The sequence below is a fragment of the Danio rerio genome, chromosome 21 (assembly GCF_049306965.1).
Source record: "Danio rerio strain Tuebingen ecotype United States chromosome 21, GRCz12tu, whole genome shotgun sequence".
NCBI lineage: Eukaryota > Metazoa > Chordata > Actinopteri > Cypriniformes > Danionidae > Danio > Danio rerio.
The window spans coordinates 7,976,559-7,996,895 of record NC_133196.1 but is presented as its reverse complement, the minus strand read 5'-3'; the positions used below and the strand labels follow the sequence as shown (position 1 = coordinate 7,996,895).

The window sequence follows — 20,337 nt, the reverse complement described above, 5'->3', positions numbered from 1 at the left end:
GCTACTTTGACGCTGTCGCCGCTTTCGGTGTGAACGTACGGTAATGCAAATCTTAAATTCATGCTAACCTACAAATGATCAAAGGAAATATATTTATGTAATATAAATATATAAAATATGAATTGATGTTTACTTTAAACTTTATTTATGTTGTTCCATTAAAAGATTTTGTCAAATAAAGATTTTACTAGAGTCTACCATAATTTTATGGCTCAAAAATATCAGTTCAGGCACCGTTTTGACATCAATACCATTTTAAAAGTATCAATTTTGCACCGTTATCGAAGTAAACCCAAACAATACCCAACACTAGTTCACACTAGCTAAATGTACAGTACTTTGGAGTCAAACGAACCCGAGTGTGGACCAAAAGTGCTAGTGTGAAAGGAGAGAACATACTGTATGAATAGGACACAACTGATGTCGGAAGGTCATGTGAAAATGACAACATCATTCATACTACTCATAATAATCCTATATGGAACATACTTTTCTGATGGTCCTGAAGTAATTCGAATGTAGTACTTCATCGAGTCGTATGTGATTTCAGACACAGCTAGTGTGTACCAGTGGAGTGACTAAAACTCTGCAAATCTGTTTCATGCTCAAACAGCAGCAATAAAAGACTTTTAAATAAAAAACTGTGTGTGTGTGTGTGTGTGTGTGTGTGTGTGTGTGTGTGTGTGTGTGTGTGTGAGAGACAACAAAAGAGTGCTACATACCATCTGGGAAGTCTGGGTGGCACAGCTGCAGGTCTTTGCAGGTGCGTGCGGGGTTACTCTCTGTGCCCAGCGGGTGTTTCATCTGCTCAATCTCCAGCTTCAGAGAGTTGAGAGAGCCAAATATTTCCTCCATGCCGTCTTCGTAGTCCTTGTAGTTGGCATCTGTTGCTTCGTCCATCACCTGGCTGGCATCAATGTTTCTCTTAGCCCGTTTCGGGGAAGACTGATAAGGCATAGGGTGGATGACATCACCTGGTGGACCCTAGAAATGAAGACATCCGTTAGTAATCACATGACAGGCCTTAAAAAGTTATGCCAATACAATATTTGTGTGGTTGCTAGGGTGTTGGTTGGCAGTTGCTAAGGTGTTCAATTAATCTGTGTAAGTTAATCCACTGAAAAAAAAGGTTGATTCGGTAATCTTTAATCAAGATCTGACCATTTGCTTCTTGCTGATGTCAGTTTGATGGCTTCAGACAAATTTCCTTAACCACGCCCCTCTTAATGTTGGTTTACTACAATGGAATTATAATATTAATATTCTGTTTCAGTTGGAAGTACATCAACATACTAAGATGTCTCTGCAACTTCTGGTTCACATAGACTTTAATGGTTGTCAGGGTCATCTATGTGGTTACTTGGGTGTTTCAAGTAATTGCTTAGTTGTGCAAAATATGCTATGACAAGATTTTGGTGGTGACCAAAGGCTGGTTTATACTTCTGCATCGAGCAATCATCGTTGCCTACGGTGCATGCCTTGTGTGTAGTCATGCATTTATACTTCTGCTCTGCAATAACACTTCTGAAACTCTAGCTGGCAGTAGGTTATGTTATGTTCCTCTGTATCAAGCTTCTTCACATGTGTTTTGCTTCTTCTGTACCTTCTCCTTCTCTACCTTAATGTACAAGTAGCTAAAACAGAGGCTGGAACTGGCGGATGTGCAACAATAATCATAAGGTGAACACATGACAAAAGTTTCCATCTGGAGCCCCTTCACAGGGCTCGACACTTGTAAAGACTTGCTCCAACAGGCTCGCTGCTCACAGCTCCGCCCACACTTGTCACAGGTACCAAGTTGACCAATCACAGAGCTTGCGTTACATGTCGTTGCGACTTGTAGTTACATTTTTTTTGAGAGGTACACGTCAGCATCGGCGAGGGTTATACGACCGCAAATAGTTTAAATCAGCCTTAAAGGGTTGCTAGTTAGTTGTTCTAAGTGACTGCTTGGATGTTTTTGGTGGTTGCTAGGGTGTTGCAAGAAAAAATACTGAGCTGTTACAAAATTGCTGGAAAACATGAGTGATGTTCTCAACACCACAATGTAGAAAGGTTACTAGGGTATTATGAGTAGCTGCTTTGATGTTCTGTGCAGTTGCTAGGGTTGCTGTAAATGGTTAAAAAAACATGAGTAGTGTTTATCTGTGCCAAACGCATCATCACAATTTTTGAGTGGTTGCTAGCAAAGTTATTTTGTTAAATAAAATCTCAAATTAAGACTATCAATTTTTATCAATTAAATTGGAGGTTTCGGGTTCAGTGTTTGTGTAATTACTTTTATTACTATGAAGATTGCACAAGAGTTAATGTAAGCTTTACAAACACTAAACACTGCTCTGGTCGACACTGAATGTGTTCCGTTATCTGTGCTAAACTAGAATTACTGAAGCGAAAAATATAAAAACTGAAAAGAAATGTGTTCACAAAATTAAAACTAAACTGAAACTAATAACACCATTAATGAAATGATCTAGACTAAACTGAAATGTAGATTTCAGTACAGCAAAAAAAATTGTATTGAAATAAAAAAAATGTAAAGCTATAATGCTGCGTTCACACCAGATGCAGATGACGTATCAAGTGCGAGTGATTAACATGTTAAGTCAATGCAAATATGCAAATAGACATCCTGTGGTGCGATTCGCGTAAATGTGCTGCCGCAAATGACGCAGCGTGAGTTGAGCGTTTTGTGCAAAGCACTGCGTTAACCAATCAGGAGCTTTCTCTTCTAGGGGCGTGGTTATGAAGTAGTCCCTGTTGTTGCTGTCCTGAGGCCGAATCCTCTTGCCGACAACGAACAACAGCTCATCAGACTGGGCATGTCTCAGTCTGAAGCACTGCTGAAAGACTCCATCATCCAGGTAAAGCTTCTGGAGGAGTTTTCACCTCTTAAAGTATCTACCTGATCCGAAACGGCGCCGAACTAATCTACACTGTTTTTCAGCCTTCCTAAATCACTTAAACAGCTATTCTCTCAATAAAATTCATGCCATTTAGCAACGAAGCTAGAGTCACCAGGCAGACAGAAGCCCTGCCCATGACACAAATTTGCATCTATTCTGAAATGAATTTGATGCACGAATGAAGCGAGTAAACTCAAAATGTTCCCTTGTCTATTTACGCACAAATAGCGCAATTTATTCCCACGTGCATGCTATATCTGGTGTTAACACAGCATAATAACCTTGGTTGCTAGAGTGTTGTGGTGTGGCTTTGCAGGCCAGCGGTATGCATAGTGTTGTCATTAGTTGCAATAGCATTACATTCACCACACTTCTGTTTCCTGTTCTGTCTCTGACTATAAATAAAAGTGGCAAAAGCCCAATAATAAAAAACTACTGTAATAAACCTGACAAATAAGCACATCTACAGTTATACATCTGAGCAATTAGAGGTTTACCCTCACACTAACTGAACACCTGCATCCCTCTCTGTCCCCTGAAGCTGTTGTGTGTGGATACAGATACCGATACAAGTTGTTGATATGAAAAATGTGGTTTTCTCATGGAAGCAATATCCACTGAATCTCTCTGAGGAAACTTAACAGATGTGGCTTACACCACATAATAGACCTCAATTACACTTGCATAACACCTACTGCACAGCCATCCCTTTAAATATCTGCTTATCTCACAGTGGGGGAAACACGTTTATGTCTTTGCTTTGTTTTAGAGTTTAGTTTTGTGTCTAAAAAAAAAAGTCACATACTGGAGGTCCTGGAGGTCCCGGTATTCCAGATTCTCCCTTCGGGCCAGTCTGACCCTATAGAGACAGAAGCAGATGCAGCTTTAATCGTCAAGTTAAACAAATCACAGCTAATTAAAATGATAATTAGATTAACAAGGACATGAATAACTTACACTGGATCCTTTAGCTCCTTTAGGACCAGGAGGACCCTGAAAAGAAGCAAAACACACAGATAGATCATGATGAAGTTAACCTTTAAATATTTATTTACCCTATAAATATATAATGGAGGCAGAAATGTTACCGGGAGTCCAGGAGGTCCAATGGGTCCGATAGGTCCAGAGGGTCCAGCAATACCCTGCAGAAGAAGAATGAATGGCAATCTTACTGGCAAGTAGTGTCTGTTTAGGTGGTTGCTTGGGTACTGTTGTTAAGGTATTCTGTGTGATTCACATGGTTGCTAGGGTTTTGCCAAGACATTCTGGATGGTTGTTAGGGGGTTTGGGAGATTCCTAGAATGTTGCTATGGTGTTGTTATGATTGGCAATCTAAATAGCAAGTACTGTCTCTTAGGTGGTTGTTTGGATGCTGTTGTTAAAGTGTTTGTGTGATTTACATGGTTGCTAGGGAATTGCCGGAACATTTTAGATGGTTGTTAGGGTTTTGCGAGGTTTCTAGGATGTTGCTAGGTTGTTGTAATAAATGGCAATCTGAACAGCAAGTACTGTCTTTTAAATAGTTGATCGGGTGCTGTTGTTAAGGTGTTCAGTGTGATTTACATGGTTGCTTGGGTATTGCTAGGACATTTTGGATGGTTGTTAGGGGGGTTTGGGAGGTTTCTAGGATGTTGCTAATGAGGTTGCTTGGGATTTGCTATGAATGGCAATCAGAGCGGCAAGTACTGTCTCTTAGGTGGTTGCTTGGGTGCTGTTGTTTAGGTGTTCTGTGTGATTTACATGGTTGCTAGGGTATTACTAAGACATTTTGGATGGTTGTTAGGGGGTTTTGCAGAGGTTTCTAGGATGTTGTTAGGGTGTTATGAATGGCAATCTGAATGGCAAGTAGTTTATTTTTGGTTGTTGATTGTGTGCTGTTGTTAAGGTGTTCTTTGTGATTTATATGGTTGCTATGGTATTGCTAGGACATTTTGGATGGTTGTTAAGGGTTTTGCGGAAGTTTCTAGAGTGTTGCTTACGAGGTTGCTAGGGTGTTGTTATGAATGTAAATCTAAATAGCAAGTACTGTGTTTTAAGTGGTTGCTTGGACGCTGTTGTTAAAGTGTTTGTGTGATTTACATGGTTGCTACGGTATTGCCAGGACATTTTAGATGGTTCTTAGGGGGTTTTGCGAGGTTTCTAGAATGTTGCTAGGGTGTTGTAATGAATGGAAAGTAGTGTCTTTTAAGTGGTTTCATGGGTGCTGTTGTTAAGATATTCTGCGTGTTTTGCGTGGTTGCTGGGGTATTGCTAGGACATTTTGGATGGTTGTTAAGCAATTTTGGGAGGTTTCTAGGATGTTGCCACTGAGGTTGCAAGGGTGTTGTTATGAATGGCAAGTAGTGTATTTTAGATGGTTGCTTGGGTGCTATGGTTAGGGTGTTGTGTGTGATTTACTTGGTTGCTAGGGTATTGCTAGGACATTTTGGATGGTTGTTAGAGGGTTTGGCAGATTTATACATATTATGAATTCCAATCTGAATAGCAAGTATTGTCTTTTAGGTGTTTGCTTGGATGCTGTTGGTAAGGTGTTCCGTGTGATTTACATCGTTACTATGGTATTGCTAGGACATTTTGGATGGTTAGGCGATTTTGGGAGGTTTCTGGGATGTTGCTAATGAGGTTGCTAGGGTATTGTTATAAAAAGTAATCTGAATGGCAAGTACTGTCTTTTAGGTGGTTGCCTGGGTACTACTGTTAAGATGTTCTGTGTGATTTAGATGGTTGCTAGGGTATTGCTCTGACATTTTGGATGGTTGTTAGGCAGTTGGGAAGGTTTCTAGGATGTTGATAATGAGGTTGCTAGGGTGTTGTTATGAATGGCAATCTGAATGGCAAGTAGTGTCTTACCCAGACAGCACACATACGTTGGGCCGACGTCGGCCGAAGGTCAACACGTCGGCCCCTTTAATTCTATCATCGGTATATGGTCGGCCAAACATACGCATGATCGTTCGGTCGTGTGTTCTATTGTTCCAGCTCAACAAACGTCGGCTCTGCATCGGTTAACGACCAGAGGCCGACGAAGCACTTCATAAGCACTTTATCTCTCATGCCCATGAAAGAATCCGGCAACATATTTGGTTTACAAGTAAGTTTTTGCGTGCATAATAAATTAGACAAACGCGAGATGCATCATGTCTACTGCGTCGGTCGGTCCAGCTTTAAATAGCCTACATTAATGCAGTTAAACTGACCAAAATGCCTACAATACATGATTTCAATTCATTAAAATATAAAAAGTTTTATTGTTATGCTTAAATAATGAAAACGTTGTTTTTCTGGTGTTAACTGCTGTTTGCTTTTTTTTTTATTGTGGCTTTTTCTAATACATTTTCCCTGTGTAAAAATCAAGTATGTTCTGCATTTCGGCTGTTTAATTAAAATAAACACCTTTTTACAGAGTGACATCTTTGTTTATATATATACTTGCATTTATATTTATTGGTTATTTATTTTTGACAGTGAATCTGATGCACAAATAAAGTGTTTGTTTTGTAACAGTTTAGTAGGCTATAAAGCTCGTCTTAAAGATAATAGTGTATATAAAACTGCTAAATACATTTTAAATTCAAGATATAAAATACAAGGTTATTATTTAAATTGTCTATGGAGTGATCATGTTTATAAATGTAATACTGCATGACTTTGATGTGCGCGCGCGCGTCTCATTTCAACACTTAAGCGGAGAGGATGTTGCTATGGGAAACGAAGCTACAACACGACACGACACCACCTAAAAGACACAACACGACTTCTCTCAAGCTGCCGTTTTGACTGTTTTCAGGTAAGTTTAGTCCCTAAAACAAAGCAAATAATACATAAAACTGTTCCTCACACATTTATTATTGGCAATTGATGAATATTCAGTTGAATAATATGTTATATAAGAGTGGTAAGTCTTCGTAAAAGTCCGTTAGCATATTAGCACTGGTAACTTTAGCGTCGTGGTAATATTACGTTAACTTACTTAGCTCTTGTTAAACTTGTTTGTTAAAGTTTTGGCTTTTATTTATTCTTTATGTGTAGATGAAAGGTTTTGTCAATGTTTTATTGAATGCACTTCATATGTAGTCTAAAATACGCATTGTTACGTTACTGTAAAGGAACGTGAATCAAAAGTTCAATCGTGTTTTGATATTTCATGGTATCTTAAACAAATGTTAAGTAAAAAAAGTGTTCTGTGGTTTCAGGAGTGAGAGAATAACCCCCTGCTACAGAAAATATAACACAAGATTCCTAAATTTCTGAAGGGAGCTGATCCCAGAGATGCAGGAAAGACAGGTAACTTTAAGCAGAGGATTAATTCATATGAATTTCCATTGCACATCATTATGCAAATGTTACATGTCTATATATTATGCATCTGTTACTTGTCTTTATTGCAGTTATTTTAAGAAAGTTTTGACATTGAAACATGTGAGTGGTATTAAATTTCACATCACATGATTCTTGAGAACTTAATAAATATGCAGATTTGCTGCTAATGAAGTAATATTTGTGATTTTCATTTTGTTTAATTTTTTTATGATTAATTGATTTATTAAATCTTAGAAAAAGTTCACACTAAATTATTTGTCATCACATCTGTTTTTAGCATTGATAGCAATCAGAAATGTTTCTTGAGCAGCAAATCAGCACCATTTGATAATCACCATTATATTAGTTCAACCTCAAGCACTAAATCAACATCTTAAAAAAAAGATTTCTGAAAGATCAAGTGACACTGAAGACTTGAGTAATGATGCTGAAAATTCAGCTTTACATCATAGCTATGAATTACATGTATATTTACACCGTTCACCCATCCCTTACACCTTAACTCATCCTCACACAAGTCAATTTAAGCCCTAAATGAATAAATTTTGATTTGTACAGGCATGATATGCAACTTGTATTCAGTCGTTTTGTTTTTTCTTTCTTTTGCTTTTGTTTTCCACATCAACTGAAAAGAAGGTCAAAGTTTAACCTAAGTGCCCTGTAGCTGATGAACATCTTTATATGTAAGTATATTTTTTCGACTGCCAGACACTTGTCAAACAGTGATGAGCAAACGAGGGGCCGTTATTTTAAAAAGATCAGGGAGATGCAAGTCTGGAGATTAATATACATTTTAATTCAAAATTGATTTATCTGGAAATATTTCATAATTTATTGAGATATGTGCCCTTTATGCATTTAGATGTCCATCCACGTTTAAAATACTTTTAAATTTAACAACGGCTGCAAGTTATAAAAACATAAACAAACACAAAAATGTTAAAGTAAATTGAGAAAACATTTTCATCAGTTTGACAACATACACAATCTCACAAATAGCATAGAAAAAGTGACAAAGCTCTCTTCTTTGTCTGTGTTTTATTACTCTCTTTGACTCTCGGCCACTGTATGTAACAGTGATTAGTATAATGTAACAGTAGACAGATGAGGAATGTGAATATGTAGTTTAACTTTAAGGAGCGTTACTACTGGAACCATTTTTTTGTACAAATATATATATATATATATATATATATATATATATATATATATATATATATATATATATATATATATATATATATGTATTGATTTACCTGTTAAAAAATTAAGCAAAAAAATAATTAAAAGGTAGATCAGCTCCTGACAGACATGTTAACAAATCAGTTTAACTCTTATTAAATTCATTCATTCATTCATTTTCTTTTCTGCGTAGTCCCTTTATTAATCTGGGGTAACCACAGCGGAATGAACTGTCAATTTATCCAGCATATGTTTTACGCAGTGGATGCCCTTCCAGCTACAAGCCATCACTGGGAAACAACCATATACGCTTATTCACACTCATACACTACAGACAATTTAGCCTACCCAATTCACCTGTTCCCCATGTCTTTGGACTTGTAGGCAAAACCGGAGCACCCAGAGAAAACCCACGCAAACGCAGGGAGAATTTGCAAACTCCACACAGAAATGCCAGCTGATCCAGCCGAGGCTCGAGTCAGCATCCTTGCTGTAAGGCGACAGCACTATTGTGCCACCACGTCACGCTCTTATTAAATTATATTTATATAATGTTGTGTTTCAGTACATGCTATTTTGGGAAGACAAAATATATTCATAAGCTCTCAGAAAATTCAATAAGACAATTAACTGCACAATTACTTGAAATGTGTGGATGGGATTACATTATTTGTTAACCCAAAGTGAGTTTCTCTTTCTTTGCAGTATTGGATGCCTGATTGCAGTTCAACTCCAAACTCAGTTGGACCAGCAGATCAGTGTCTTCAGTATTACCACAAGCTACTGGGCAGATGTGTGGACACGACAGCTATGAGCCAAACTTGGGACGTTTGGTTTTTAGGTAATACCAGTGACAAAGTATTCAGTAAATTGCTTATAATAAAAGATGCTCACTGCTTACCCCCTTATAGTTAAGTTGTTTGCAGTTTCATCGTTGTAAAAATACCATACTTTTTCCTTTTTTTATCAGTAGGTGGAGAGACCGTCTGGGCAGCAGAAACAAGACAACTAATCATAGTTGAGTTGAGATTAGTATTATTAACTTGACTAGTTTGGTTGCAGACTTGTTCAATACTTAACAATTTGTATAAGTTACAAGATCAATGGTCCTGCTATCAATGTTTTTGTAACTTAAATTCATTACAGTTTAGATACAATCAAATGTCCAAACCATCTCTGAGTGAATGACATCAAGGAAACAGGATCAAAAGATCATTCATTATAGACCGTTTCATAGGTAACAGCACATCCTTTGTGAAAAATTATTTATTTTTGTGTCATCATCACAAGACAAAATACATTTCAACTGATTTCAGTTGGTTATATTTTTCAGGTCATTCTGTTCTCCTGGTGGTGAGGATGTGCAGAGGCTGTATTTGTGCAGCTGTATTCACTCATACAAGTAGCCGACATAGAGTTCTGGAGCAGGACAGACAGGTAGTTCACAGTGGCTAGGCTAGAAGTTTATACTTTTATACAAAATACTCCGCTATTTTGGGGGGTCCATACAAATAAACCAGTGTAAGCTATACTATTGCACTGAAAAAATTAAATGAAAGAATTAATTAATCGGTTGAACACAAAATATTTTAAAGAAAGCTTGAGTATCATTGTATACATTATACATTGTATACATTGTAGTACATGAGCTGGCTAATACAGACTCGTAAATGTTTAGTTGTTAAGATTAGTTAAATACTAAATCCTATACTTGAGACCGGCTGCATATACAGCTTTAACTGAACTGAATTTAACTAGAACTACACCAGCATTCCAAGTGCTCTGGACTAGATTTTTGCTCTGGTGCCTCTAAAATGTTTGATGGCATTGCATTTAACACTGCAATTTTACATGTTAAAATCACAATCCATATAGGCAATATTGACTTGTAAATGATTAACAAAAATCGGGTCAACACACATAATGGGGATTGTGTGTAGAATTTTGAGGAAATTAATGAATTTAATCCATTTTGAAATAAGACTGAAACATTAAAAATGTGGAAAAAGTGAAGCGCTATCAATACTTTCCGGATGCATTGTATATGGTTTTTAAAAAAATAGTCCAACACTATCTACAGCAGCAAAAGACCCTCCACATCAAAAGCTACTGGTCAGCTCACGATTCAGCAAACATCTGAAAAACAAATAGCTTATTATGCCTTCACAAGAAATCAGTGTTTTTGTGTCTAATGAAGATAGTACTATTTTATTAAATTATTATTTAGCCTGGCATGTTTACTGTTACAAAATATTTTAAATGTTTCTTAAAATAAAACATATTGTGTTTAATGGGGAAAAAGTAGCTGTTTTTTACACAGAGATAAAAAAACACATTTCAGAGCAGTAATCACAATACTGTGAAACTGTGATATTTTTATCCAAGATTATACCCTCAGAATCTTATACCTGCTCATTCCTAGCCAGTTACTTAAAGCATTCAGTCAGAGTTTTTTTTTTTTTTTTTTCAGTTGTCCTATATTCTGTTTTTCTTTGTTCTTGGAAATGCTGCTGTGCATGAAAATGTGACGACATATCCAGGTTCTATAGTTAATTCTGAAATAAATCTTAAAATGAAACAATATTTAAAAATGCAGTATTTAATGTGTCAGACACTAAATAAACATGTCAATTCATTTATATTAATCTGATTCCTTAACAGGGCAGCACGGTGGCGCAGAGGGTAACACGTTTGCCTCACAGCAAGAAGGTCGCTGCTTCGAGCTTCGGCTGGGTCAGTTGGCGTTTCTGTGTGAAGTTTGCATGCTCTCCCCGTGTTAGCGTGGGTTTCCTCCGGGTGCTCCGGTTTTCCCAAGTCCAAAGACATAGGTGAATTGGGTATGCTAAAATTGACCATAGTGTATAAGTGTGTGTGAATGAGTGTGTATTGGTTGCAGCTGGAAGGGCATCCGCTGCGTAAAACATATGCTGGATATGTTGGCCTTTCATTCCGCTGTGGCGACCCCAGATTAATAAAGGGACTAAGCCCAAAAGAAAATGAATCCTTAACAGTTAATATTGGTATAATGAGCAGCAGTTGTCATTTATGTAAATTAACCATTTGAGCGTGCTTAGTTTGGGGTATGTTGTGCCATTAAATTGTCAATTGTCAATTTCTACATTTTAAATCTGCTTTAACTTTCTTCTTTCCTATGAACCAGGAAATATAAAATATATATTTTTTTGGTTTTTAACAAATTGCTTATTTTATTCTTAGATTGGTGTACGCTGATGGTCTGCTGAGAATTCTGCTGAGTTGAAGGGACAACCTCTCCAAAGTACAACAGGACTAGTAAGTAACATCTTAAACATACAATACTGTTTCATAGCTTTTAGGTTGGTATGGTAAATTCTCTTCTGATAGTGTCAGCTTTATTTAATTAATACAGTCAAGCAGTAATACTGTGAATTTAATACAATGTATATAATTAATAGTGTCACATGATCCTTCTGAAAAAAATAGTATTCCAATGGACTGATTCTCTCCTCAAGCTGTTTTTTTTAAATATAAAACATTTTAAATAGTATTCTTGATGTATGAAAAGTTTATTTTTAAGAGCATAGTATTTATTTAAAAAAAAAAAAAAGTTTGCTCTTTGATGATTGCTAACAATCAGACATGTTTCTTTAAAACAAAAAGAATTTGTGCAAAAAAGTATTCTCACTGAGCGTTGTCCAACTGTGGTCCAACACGTCATTTAAGTTTTCAAATAAGCCTAAAAGACTTGATTAGCTGCATCAGGTGCATTTAATTAGAGAGTTGAATATATAATTTCTTTATATATCCTCCTCTATAGCCTACATATAATTGTTTTTGTAGCAGAAATAAAGCTATGATTAGGCCGACCCGGATTTTTTGCAGAACTCCGCAGATGTTTAGCCTATCATTAATTCTGTTTATTTACTTGAGTAAATGTGTGTAAATCTATATTTATTCAGTTTTTTTATTAATTTCAGTAATATTATTGACTAATGTGAAAATGTTCATCTGATTTATGTACAATGAGGTTTGTACAGTAATATTTTCTGTCTTACTAGATATGTTATATGAAAAACTTGCTTTATTTACCAAATAAAGTGAATCTAATTGGATTTGCATTTTAAACATTAAAGAAAACTTAAAAATATATTATTTTTTTATTTCATATATTAAGGTTTTAGTTATGATACTCCCAAAATAATTCTGCAGAAATCCACAGACTTCCACCAAAATTTTCAGCAGAAATAGCAAAAAACATCCGCAGATTCCTCCTGGCCCTAGCTATGATATATTAAATGTGGTGTATAGTGTGACATTTTAGTTGACGAAACTTAGTTTAATTTGCATGTAATGTGGCATCTGAAGATTAGACATATATTTAGATACACATTTATACTAACACAATGATACTAAAAACCAGAAAAAAACATTCATTATGATTTCACAAGGAATTTAACTTTCAAATGGCTTTTCTGAAAATTAGTGCTCAGACACACTTTTTAAGTTCAAATTAAATTACACATTTTAGCTAGGCACTTGCATAACACATACTCCAGTTATATGTCATGAAACAAATGATATAAATTTGTGGAAATATGAACTGCTGCAATGCTAATCTTTCTCCTTTTGGTTTCTTGCTTTATTTAAGGGTTCCCACTACAAGGATTAGATTTGGCTACTGCAGTCCTGGTTTGGGCCAGCCTCACTTGTGAAGACTAAAGATGAAGACAACATACAAGAACAATTTAGAGGATGGCGACACACTTTTTATTCCACCTATATATCCCCTTTTATGTGTAAGCAACATTCCACAAGATAAAACAAAACTAAATGACAGGTTATTTCTTTTAATTTTGTTAACATTGTACACAATTTACAACAAGTTTATATATATATATATATATATATATATATATATATAGGTCAGAGCAAGAAAATGTTATGTTTTCTTCTGGAGAAAGTCTTATTTCTTTTATTTATATTTTAGTTTTGAATTAAAAAAAAAAAAAAAACATTTTAAGGTCAATATTATTAGCCCCTTTAAGCAATTTTTTTCGACTGTCTACAGAACAAACCATCGATATACAATAACTTGCCTAATTACCCTAACCTGCCTAGTTAAGCCTCTAAATGTCACTTTAAGCTGTATAGAAGTGTCTTGAAGAATATCTAGTCAAATATTATTTACTTAGTTATTAGAAATGAGTTATTAAAGCTATTGTGATTAGAAATGTGTTAAAAAATATTTCCGTTAAACAGAAATTAAGGGATTATATATATATATATATATAAAATCCCTTAATTTCTGTTTAACGGAAATATTTTTATATACAATATATATATATATATATATATATATATATATATATATATATATATATATATATATATATATATATATATATAATGACAAAATATGTTTTGTGTCGTGCATTAGAGTTTGCTTAAAAAAACTGGTTATCTCTGAGAAAGTATTGTTATTTTATATTATTGATGTGTTATTAGTTCATAGGAGATTGCAAATTGTTGAATCCCATTTATAAAAAAATTGTACTACAGACTTTAATAAGATTTTATCAGACAATTATTTTAATTTGTATGATTTTATTTACTACTGTAAATATTGTTTGCTTGGTATTTATTTTGTGTTTGTGTACTCTTTTATTATTGTAACTCCCTGAAGAAAGTCTTTTGGATACTGAACACATGACTGGTATTATCTTGTATTTTAAAATTATAGTCTTGGAAACATGCATTTTCTTTAACACTATTTAAGAAATTATAAGCATTATAACATGTGCTTACACAAGTTATTTGTGTTTTTACTATAGTAAACTATAGTCACCCTTAGTGTACATGTTTTGAAGTACTTGTAAATATTCCTATGGTCTTAATATAAATGCTGCAATGAACTTTGTATTTAAAATCTTTATTGCACAGTAGTTCAGCCATGGTAATAGTACAACTTGTTGGTTTTGTTTTAAACGTGGTAAAACATGGTTATGTGTGATAAAAGTATGTTAATCTATTTGTATGTTTGTGAAAATATTAATAAATCTTCAACTGTTATTGAGAGTGGTGTGTCGTGTTTATTATAAATAGGCTGCTGCTGCAGTTAGTGGTCCATAAGTATGAGCAAAACGCCTGAGAACAGCGCCTCCGCGGCGCGGCCAGTATTTCCGGTTGCGTCGTCCTAACATCGGCCGGACAGCGTTTCCGATCATTTGCCGACGTCGCGGCGACATTTTGCCAATTAGCAAACGCTCCCTGAGCGACATCGCACCGATGGAATTTTGAATATCGGCACGACGTCGGCCCAACGTATGTGTGCTGTCTGGGTAGGTGGTTAGGTGGTCAATGTGTTCTGTGTGATTTACATGGTTGCTAGGGTATTGCAGGGACATTTTAGATAGTTGTTAGGGCATTTTGTGAGGTTTCCATGATGTCGCTTGGGTGTTGTTATGAATGGGAATATTAATGGCAAGTAGTATCTTTTAGGTGGTTGGTGTTGTTAAGGTGTTCTATGTGATTTACATGGTTGCTAGGGAATTGCTAGAACATTTTAGATGGTTGTTAGGGTGATTTGGGAGGTTTATAGGTTAATATGAACACATTCTGAAAGGTTGCTAGGGTGGTTTGAGATATTGTGAGAATGTTTTGGATTTATATAGGGTTTTACTGGTTTATATTGCTGTATGTTTGTGAACATGTTCCATACATTGTCTCCTTTAGGTCCTGAAGTTCCCTGTGGACCTGGCAAGCCTCGGTCTCCCTTCTCTCCCTGTTCTCCTGGAGGTCCAATAAGTCCGATGAGACCAGGATGACCCTGAAAGAACCCTCGTGATTATTAAACTGATCTGATGAACAACTGCTTTCAAAACCAATAATTCAGCCAGAGTTTAACTAACATACAGAGCATATATAGTCATTATGACAGCTCATTTCCAAACAATGAGTGAGTTACCTACAGTATCTAGACAACATCCAAGTGTGCTTAATGAGAATCAAAAAAAAATTTGCTTCTCTTACCTTTTCACCTTTGATACCAAGATCTCCTTTCAGTCCAGGCAGTCCAGGAGGACCCTGAAACAGAGAGAGATGAGAGTGATTGTGTGGATTGTCATTTGTGACTGTAATGAACTCATTCTCAGAGGAATATTATGTCTGTACCATCGGTCCAGGAGGTCCATCGGGTCCAGGAGCACCGGGCAGTCCTTGTTCTCCCTACATCAAAACCAGATAGATTAATTCATTAGCACCAAATCAGAATCCCAGCTTTAGAAAGACCTGTATGTGAGGTCTGCGGTTACATTTCAGAGGCTGAAAGGGCGATTCTGATTCTATATTTAATTTGACATTGCGAATGAAGGTAGATTAAAGGGATAGTTCACCCAAAAATGAACTTGTACTCATCATTTACTGTACTCATCCTCTACTTGTTAAAACCTATATAAGACAAAAAAAGATATTTAGAAGAAAGTTAGAATCTGACATCCATCCAAAAACCACAGCTCTGCATAGTTTAGCTCCAATCATCTCTAACTCGCACCTGCTTAATAGTCTATAGTAGTCTAGAACATCTTGATCAGTTGGATTAGCTGTGTTTGATTAGGGTTGGAGCAAAACGGCAGAGCTCCAGGAATCTAGTTTGAGACATATGGGTTAATGGTTTCCAACTTTCTTCAAAATATCTTCTTTCGTCTTCAACAGAAAAAAAGGAAACTCAAGCAAGTTTGAAGTAAATGATGATATAATTTTTATTTTTGGGTGAACTCTTTAATTAAATATAGTAGAATTCATATCTGTATATATGAGCGTAAACAATGTTTACAATTGAAGGCACAATTATCTAAAATTTAGATTCTTTTTTTAAATATCACAGTATGTCTGTATATAGTTTTAGATATCACCCACCACTGGTCCAGGCACACCTCTCAGACCCTCAGGACCAGGCTTTCCAGGGCTTCCTTGAGGACCAACTGGACCTGTTTTACCAGGCGGACCCTCCAGACCAGATTCACCCTGATTCAGAAACACACAAAACCATCAGAGCCCTGCAGTGACTGTACTGGAACACAACTCGAGCACACACATACTGTATACTGTAAGTCAACTTGATTGCATAAACGCCTGGATTTTACCTTAGCACCCTTCTCTCCCTGTCTTCCTTCAGGTCCTGCTGGTCCATGAGGTCCCTGAGGAGAAAGATCGAAATATATAAGTATATTATAAAAACATTTTACATAAATTCAGTTCATGTTTATTTCTATAGTGCTTTTTACTATGTAGATTGGGTATAAGCAGCTTAATATATATAATAAGAATAAATATTAATATAGATCAAATAAAAAGCTATGAAATGTTTCGGTAACACTTTATTTTAAGTCACAATTCACAATATCATCCACTGGCTTATAATTTATATTATATTAGTATTAGTAGCTATTAAGTATGATCTTATTTTAGTTCCCTAACCCTACCCAATACTTAAACCCAACTAGTACCTTACTAATTATTAATAAGCAGCTAATTAAGTCGTTTCTTGAGCTAATAGTCTTAGATAAGGGGTGTTAATTTTGTGAATTGTCAGTTATTGGTGTTACCAATATTTCCAATTGTGGAACAGTAGTGGTTGATATATTTAGGTGTAGTAAAGGTGTAGACCTCATTTTCCACTCTTTATGAGTTTAAGATGGTCACTCACTCTCTTTCCTGGAGGGCCAGGAGGACCAGTTTCACCAGTGGGTCCAGGGGATCCCTAAAAGAATAAAACAAATAAAAAATAGCATTGCTTATAAATGCACACTTCAGACATGTCAAATGGTTGAGTTAGAAGCACACTCACTGGCTGACCAGGCTCTCCATCATCACCCTTATCACCAGGAGAACCATCCAAACCCTGTATTAGGAAGAAAATGTGATGTCACCTCCTGAAAGCTGCCTAAAAATGACACTGTAACAAGTATGTTCATTCTTTAATAGTACTTACAGAAGGACCTGGCTCTCCGGGAGGACCAGGATCACCAGGGAAACCACTTGGGCCCTGAACATCAAAGGGAAAGTTAAATGTATTTTGACAGCTTGGCAAGATCGACTCGATAACTGTGCTTCATTAAAAGTGGGTGGAGCTAAATCTTCTTTTTGGCACAATTTCCCCGGCATGTTAATATAATAATAATTATTATAAATTTTGTCTAAATAAAAATGATCACACAAACTTTTTTTTATTTCATTAATAGTGTTGACTTTAAGTAAACAGTCAGTTTATTAGCATCCAGTTTATTCAGAAACTAATAATTTTTCTATACTTTTTTGTACTATTTTGCAGCTTTGTTAATCTGTATTGTATAGAGTACTTAGAAATAAAGGGGTTAAAATGACAATAATATAAATATATAAATAGGAGAAATTAAATTATATATTACTTTATCTATACACAAAAAAATAAACAAATAGGTGAAATTAATAGTTTAATACTAACAAATGAATACAGTAAATGATAAACAATGAAATCTTTATATTATTAACAAAATAAATGTATTATTAAATATTTGCTCACTTTATTTTTACGGTACAATTCTCACCATTAGCCCATTAACTGACTTGCTTCAATAAACTCCTAATTTGCTGCATATAATAGGGTATATGCCAAAGCATGCTAATAGGACTTTTAATATGCCAGTAACCTGGGTTAATTGTTTCCGGTGAATTGTATGCCAATGCAAAATCGGTGTGTTTAAGGTCTGTTTTCTTTAAAATTCAGCGATCTCCACTGGCGTGGAGTGATATCTGATATAAAGTGAGTGTCAGATTGTACATGAAGCACTGCATTAAATTACATTTTCCCGCCATGTCTTATTAATATGAACATTTATTTTACCCCAGTATATTCATTGGAGCTTCTGCGCTAGCCTGCCGACAATGACAGGCGCGTGCGAGAAAACAGCTTTTTGTCTCATTTTACGCTTGAGCAACTAAATAACAAAGTCTGTTTAACTGATTGTATTTTAATTACATTACGACATCGAATTTGTAAAAGAAACCGTATAAAATGGAAAAAAACTTACAATAATAGGTCACTGGAAGTTTATCAGAATGGGAAACACACTAGCTCAGCATATACCCCATAATAAAACAGAACTTGGGCCTAGGTATTCAATAGGATTAGGGATGTAAAATAAAATACTTAATATGTACTTTGTTAGTACTAATAAACAGCCAAAATCTTAATAATAGACAGGTAATAAACCACTAGTTAATAGTGAGAATTGGTCCTTAAACTAAAGAATTACCAAATAGTCTTAATGATAAGACTTTTTTTTTTTTGATGAACAATAGCTACTTTTAAAACAAATAATAATAATAAATGTTTTTGAAGAGCTTGTTTTCAGACACACAGGCTGTTTCTCAATATGCGTTCTTCAGTGTTCTCGTGTAAAATCTTCATCAACCGTCAAAATTCAGTAGCAAAACTTAAGAACGTAGGACGCGTGAAAGTTCCCGGATGTGTTTTTGATATTGAGGATGCGTTGATGCAGACTTAAAGGTGCAGTAGGTGATTGTCTTCTGAAACAATTTTTGTTGTGCTGGTTGAAAGTCTCTTCACAGTCCTATAGTACATATTGAAGTAAATGATCTAAATGTGTTTATATATTCGCGGTAAGGCATAAAACCAAAAAATGTTCATCCAATGAAATATTGTCGGGCTGACATTTCCCATAACTCCGATAAGTAGCTTAAACTGTCTGTCAGCACATGTAGATTTGGACTTCTGCATATTTTTGTTCATGCATATCCGCCAATAGCCTTTGACAGCATCGATAATGTACATTTTATTTAGTTTAACAACAAAACATTAGTATATAGCGCTATTTCCCTAGCCCAGGGACAGCTCTGGGCTGCGTTTCCCGATAACGATTGATCTTAGCACTTAAGAGCGTTTTCTACGAGTCATTTTGCGAACGTTCGTTATTGTTTCACGTGCGTTTCCCAAAAATGCACTTAACACAATTGCACGTAGCCCAGCTTTAAGTGCAACTTAGGAGTCGCTATCCGTTTGTTAAGTGCTGAAATGTCACGCTATAGAATGGCTCGTTATTGTTGCACATGTTATAGCAATCCATATAATTCTTCTTCTACTTGTGTGAATGTATATTCAACTCGAATAACATAAAAAAAAAATATTTTTGAGCCAGTTTAAAAACATAAATTAACTGGAAATGTCGTACTGTAAAAACACTGTCTTGCTCCAATCTCGCATAAAACTAATTCTAACAGTCCTTGCCGGAAATGACATCAGCATCATTTTCGATATTTATATGAATTACCTTAATTAAGTAGAATTATTTATCAATTTCTTTATCAAAAATTGATTATCTCACATCAAAATAAATAAATAAGTAAATAAATAAATAAATAAATAAGCTCTTACATTTATTTTTGAAAAGTTTAGCCTAATTATCCCCACCTGATGTGCATTTGCTAATAGGACAAAAATATAAATAAGCACATACCTAGGGGTGGAGACACTAGCATTTAAATGTGATTTAAATCACATTAAATATTTTCTGTTAAATACAACATATGTAGCCTACTACCCTCGAAATGTCCATATACAACAGTGTAATTTTTTTTTTCATTATAACATTTATTATGTAATTTTTATTTTTTTCTTTATTCATTATTATTTGTATATTGAATTGTGTAATGTGTAGAAAATATAAATGAATAGAGATATACGTACAAATAAAATGAATAATGACTTTGAAGAGAAGTAAATTGTAGGTGCAATTTGCCGGTTGTCCAGCAGGTGCCCTCATAACTCTGTCTCCTTACGATGCACTTAAGGCTTTACGATTACTCCAGAGCACTCGTAGATCCACTAAGATTTTCAAGTGCTACTTAAGTTACGATGCTTTTGGGAAACAGACCGTAATATTAAGATCAGTCG

The 20,337-nt window shown here is 35.3% G+C and overlaps 1 protein-coding gene across 3 annotated transcripts in view; it reads right to left on the bottom strand.

Moving 5' to 3' along the window:
* Positions 1 to 20,337, bottom strand: part of col5a1 (procollagen, type V, alpha 1) — a 229,113-nt gene that overhangs the window by 16,534 nt on the left and 192,242 nt on the right. For 2 of the 3 annotated variants that reach the window (XM_073935763.1, XM_073935764.1), the window contains exons 51-62: positions 17,377 to 17,430; positions 17,233 to 17,286; positions 17,092 to 17,145; positions 16,529 to 16,582; positions 16,302 to 16,409; positions 15,558 to 15,611; positions 15,417 to 15,470; positions 15,106 to 15,213; positions 3,995 to 4,048; positions 3,864 to 3,899; positions 3,712 to 3,765; positions 723 to 984 (exon numbers count right to left, since the gene is read on the bottom strand). In XM_073935763.1, the coding sequence (XP_073791864.1) occupies positions 723 to 984; positions 3,712 to 3,765; positions 3,864 to 3,899; positions 3,995 to 4,048; positions 15,106 to 15,213; positions 15,417 to 15,470; positions 15,558 to 15,611; positions 16,302 to 16,409; positions 16,529 to 16,582; positions 17,092 to 17,145; positions 17,233 to 17,286; positions 17,377 to 17,430 (946 nt within the window). Of the gene's footprint in view, positions 1 to 722; positions 985 to 3,711; positions 3,766 to 3,863; positions 3,900 to 3,994; positions 4,049 to 15,105; positions 15,214 to 15,416; positions 15,471 to 15,557; positions 15,612 to 16,301; positions 16,410 to 16,528; positions 16,583 to 17,091; positions 17,146 to 17,232; positions 17,287 to 17,376; positions 17,431 to 18,713; positions 19,281 to 20,337 lie in introns of those variants that run through there. The other variant, XR_012397110.1, reaches the window with a different exon arrangement.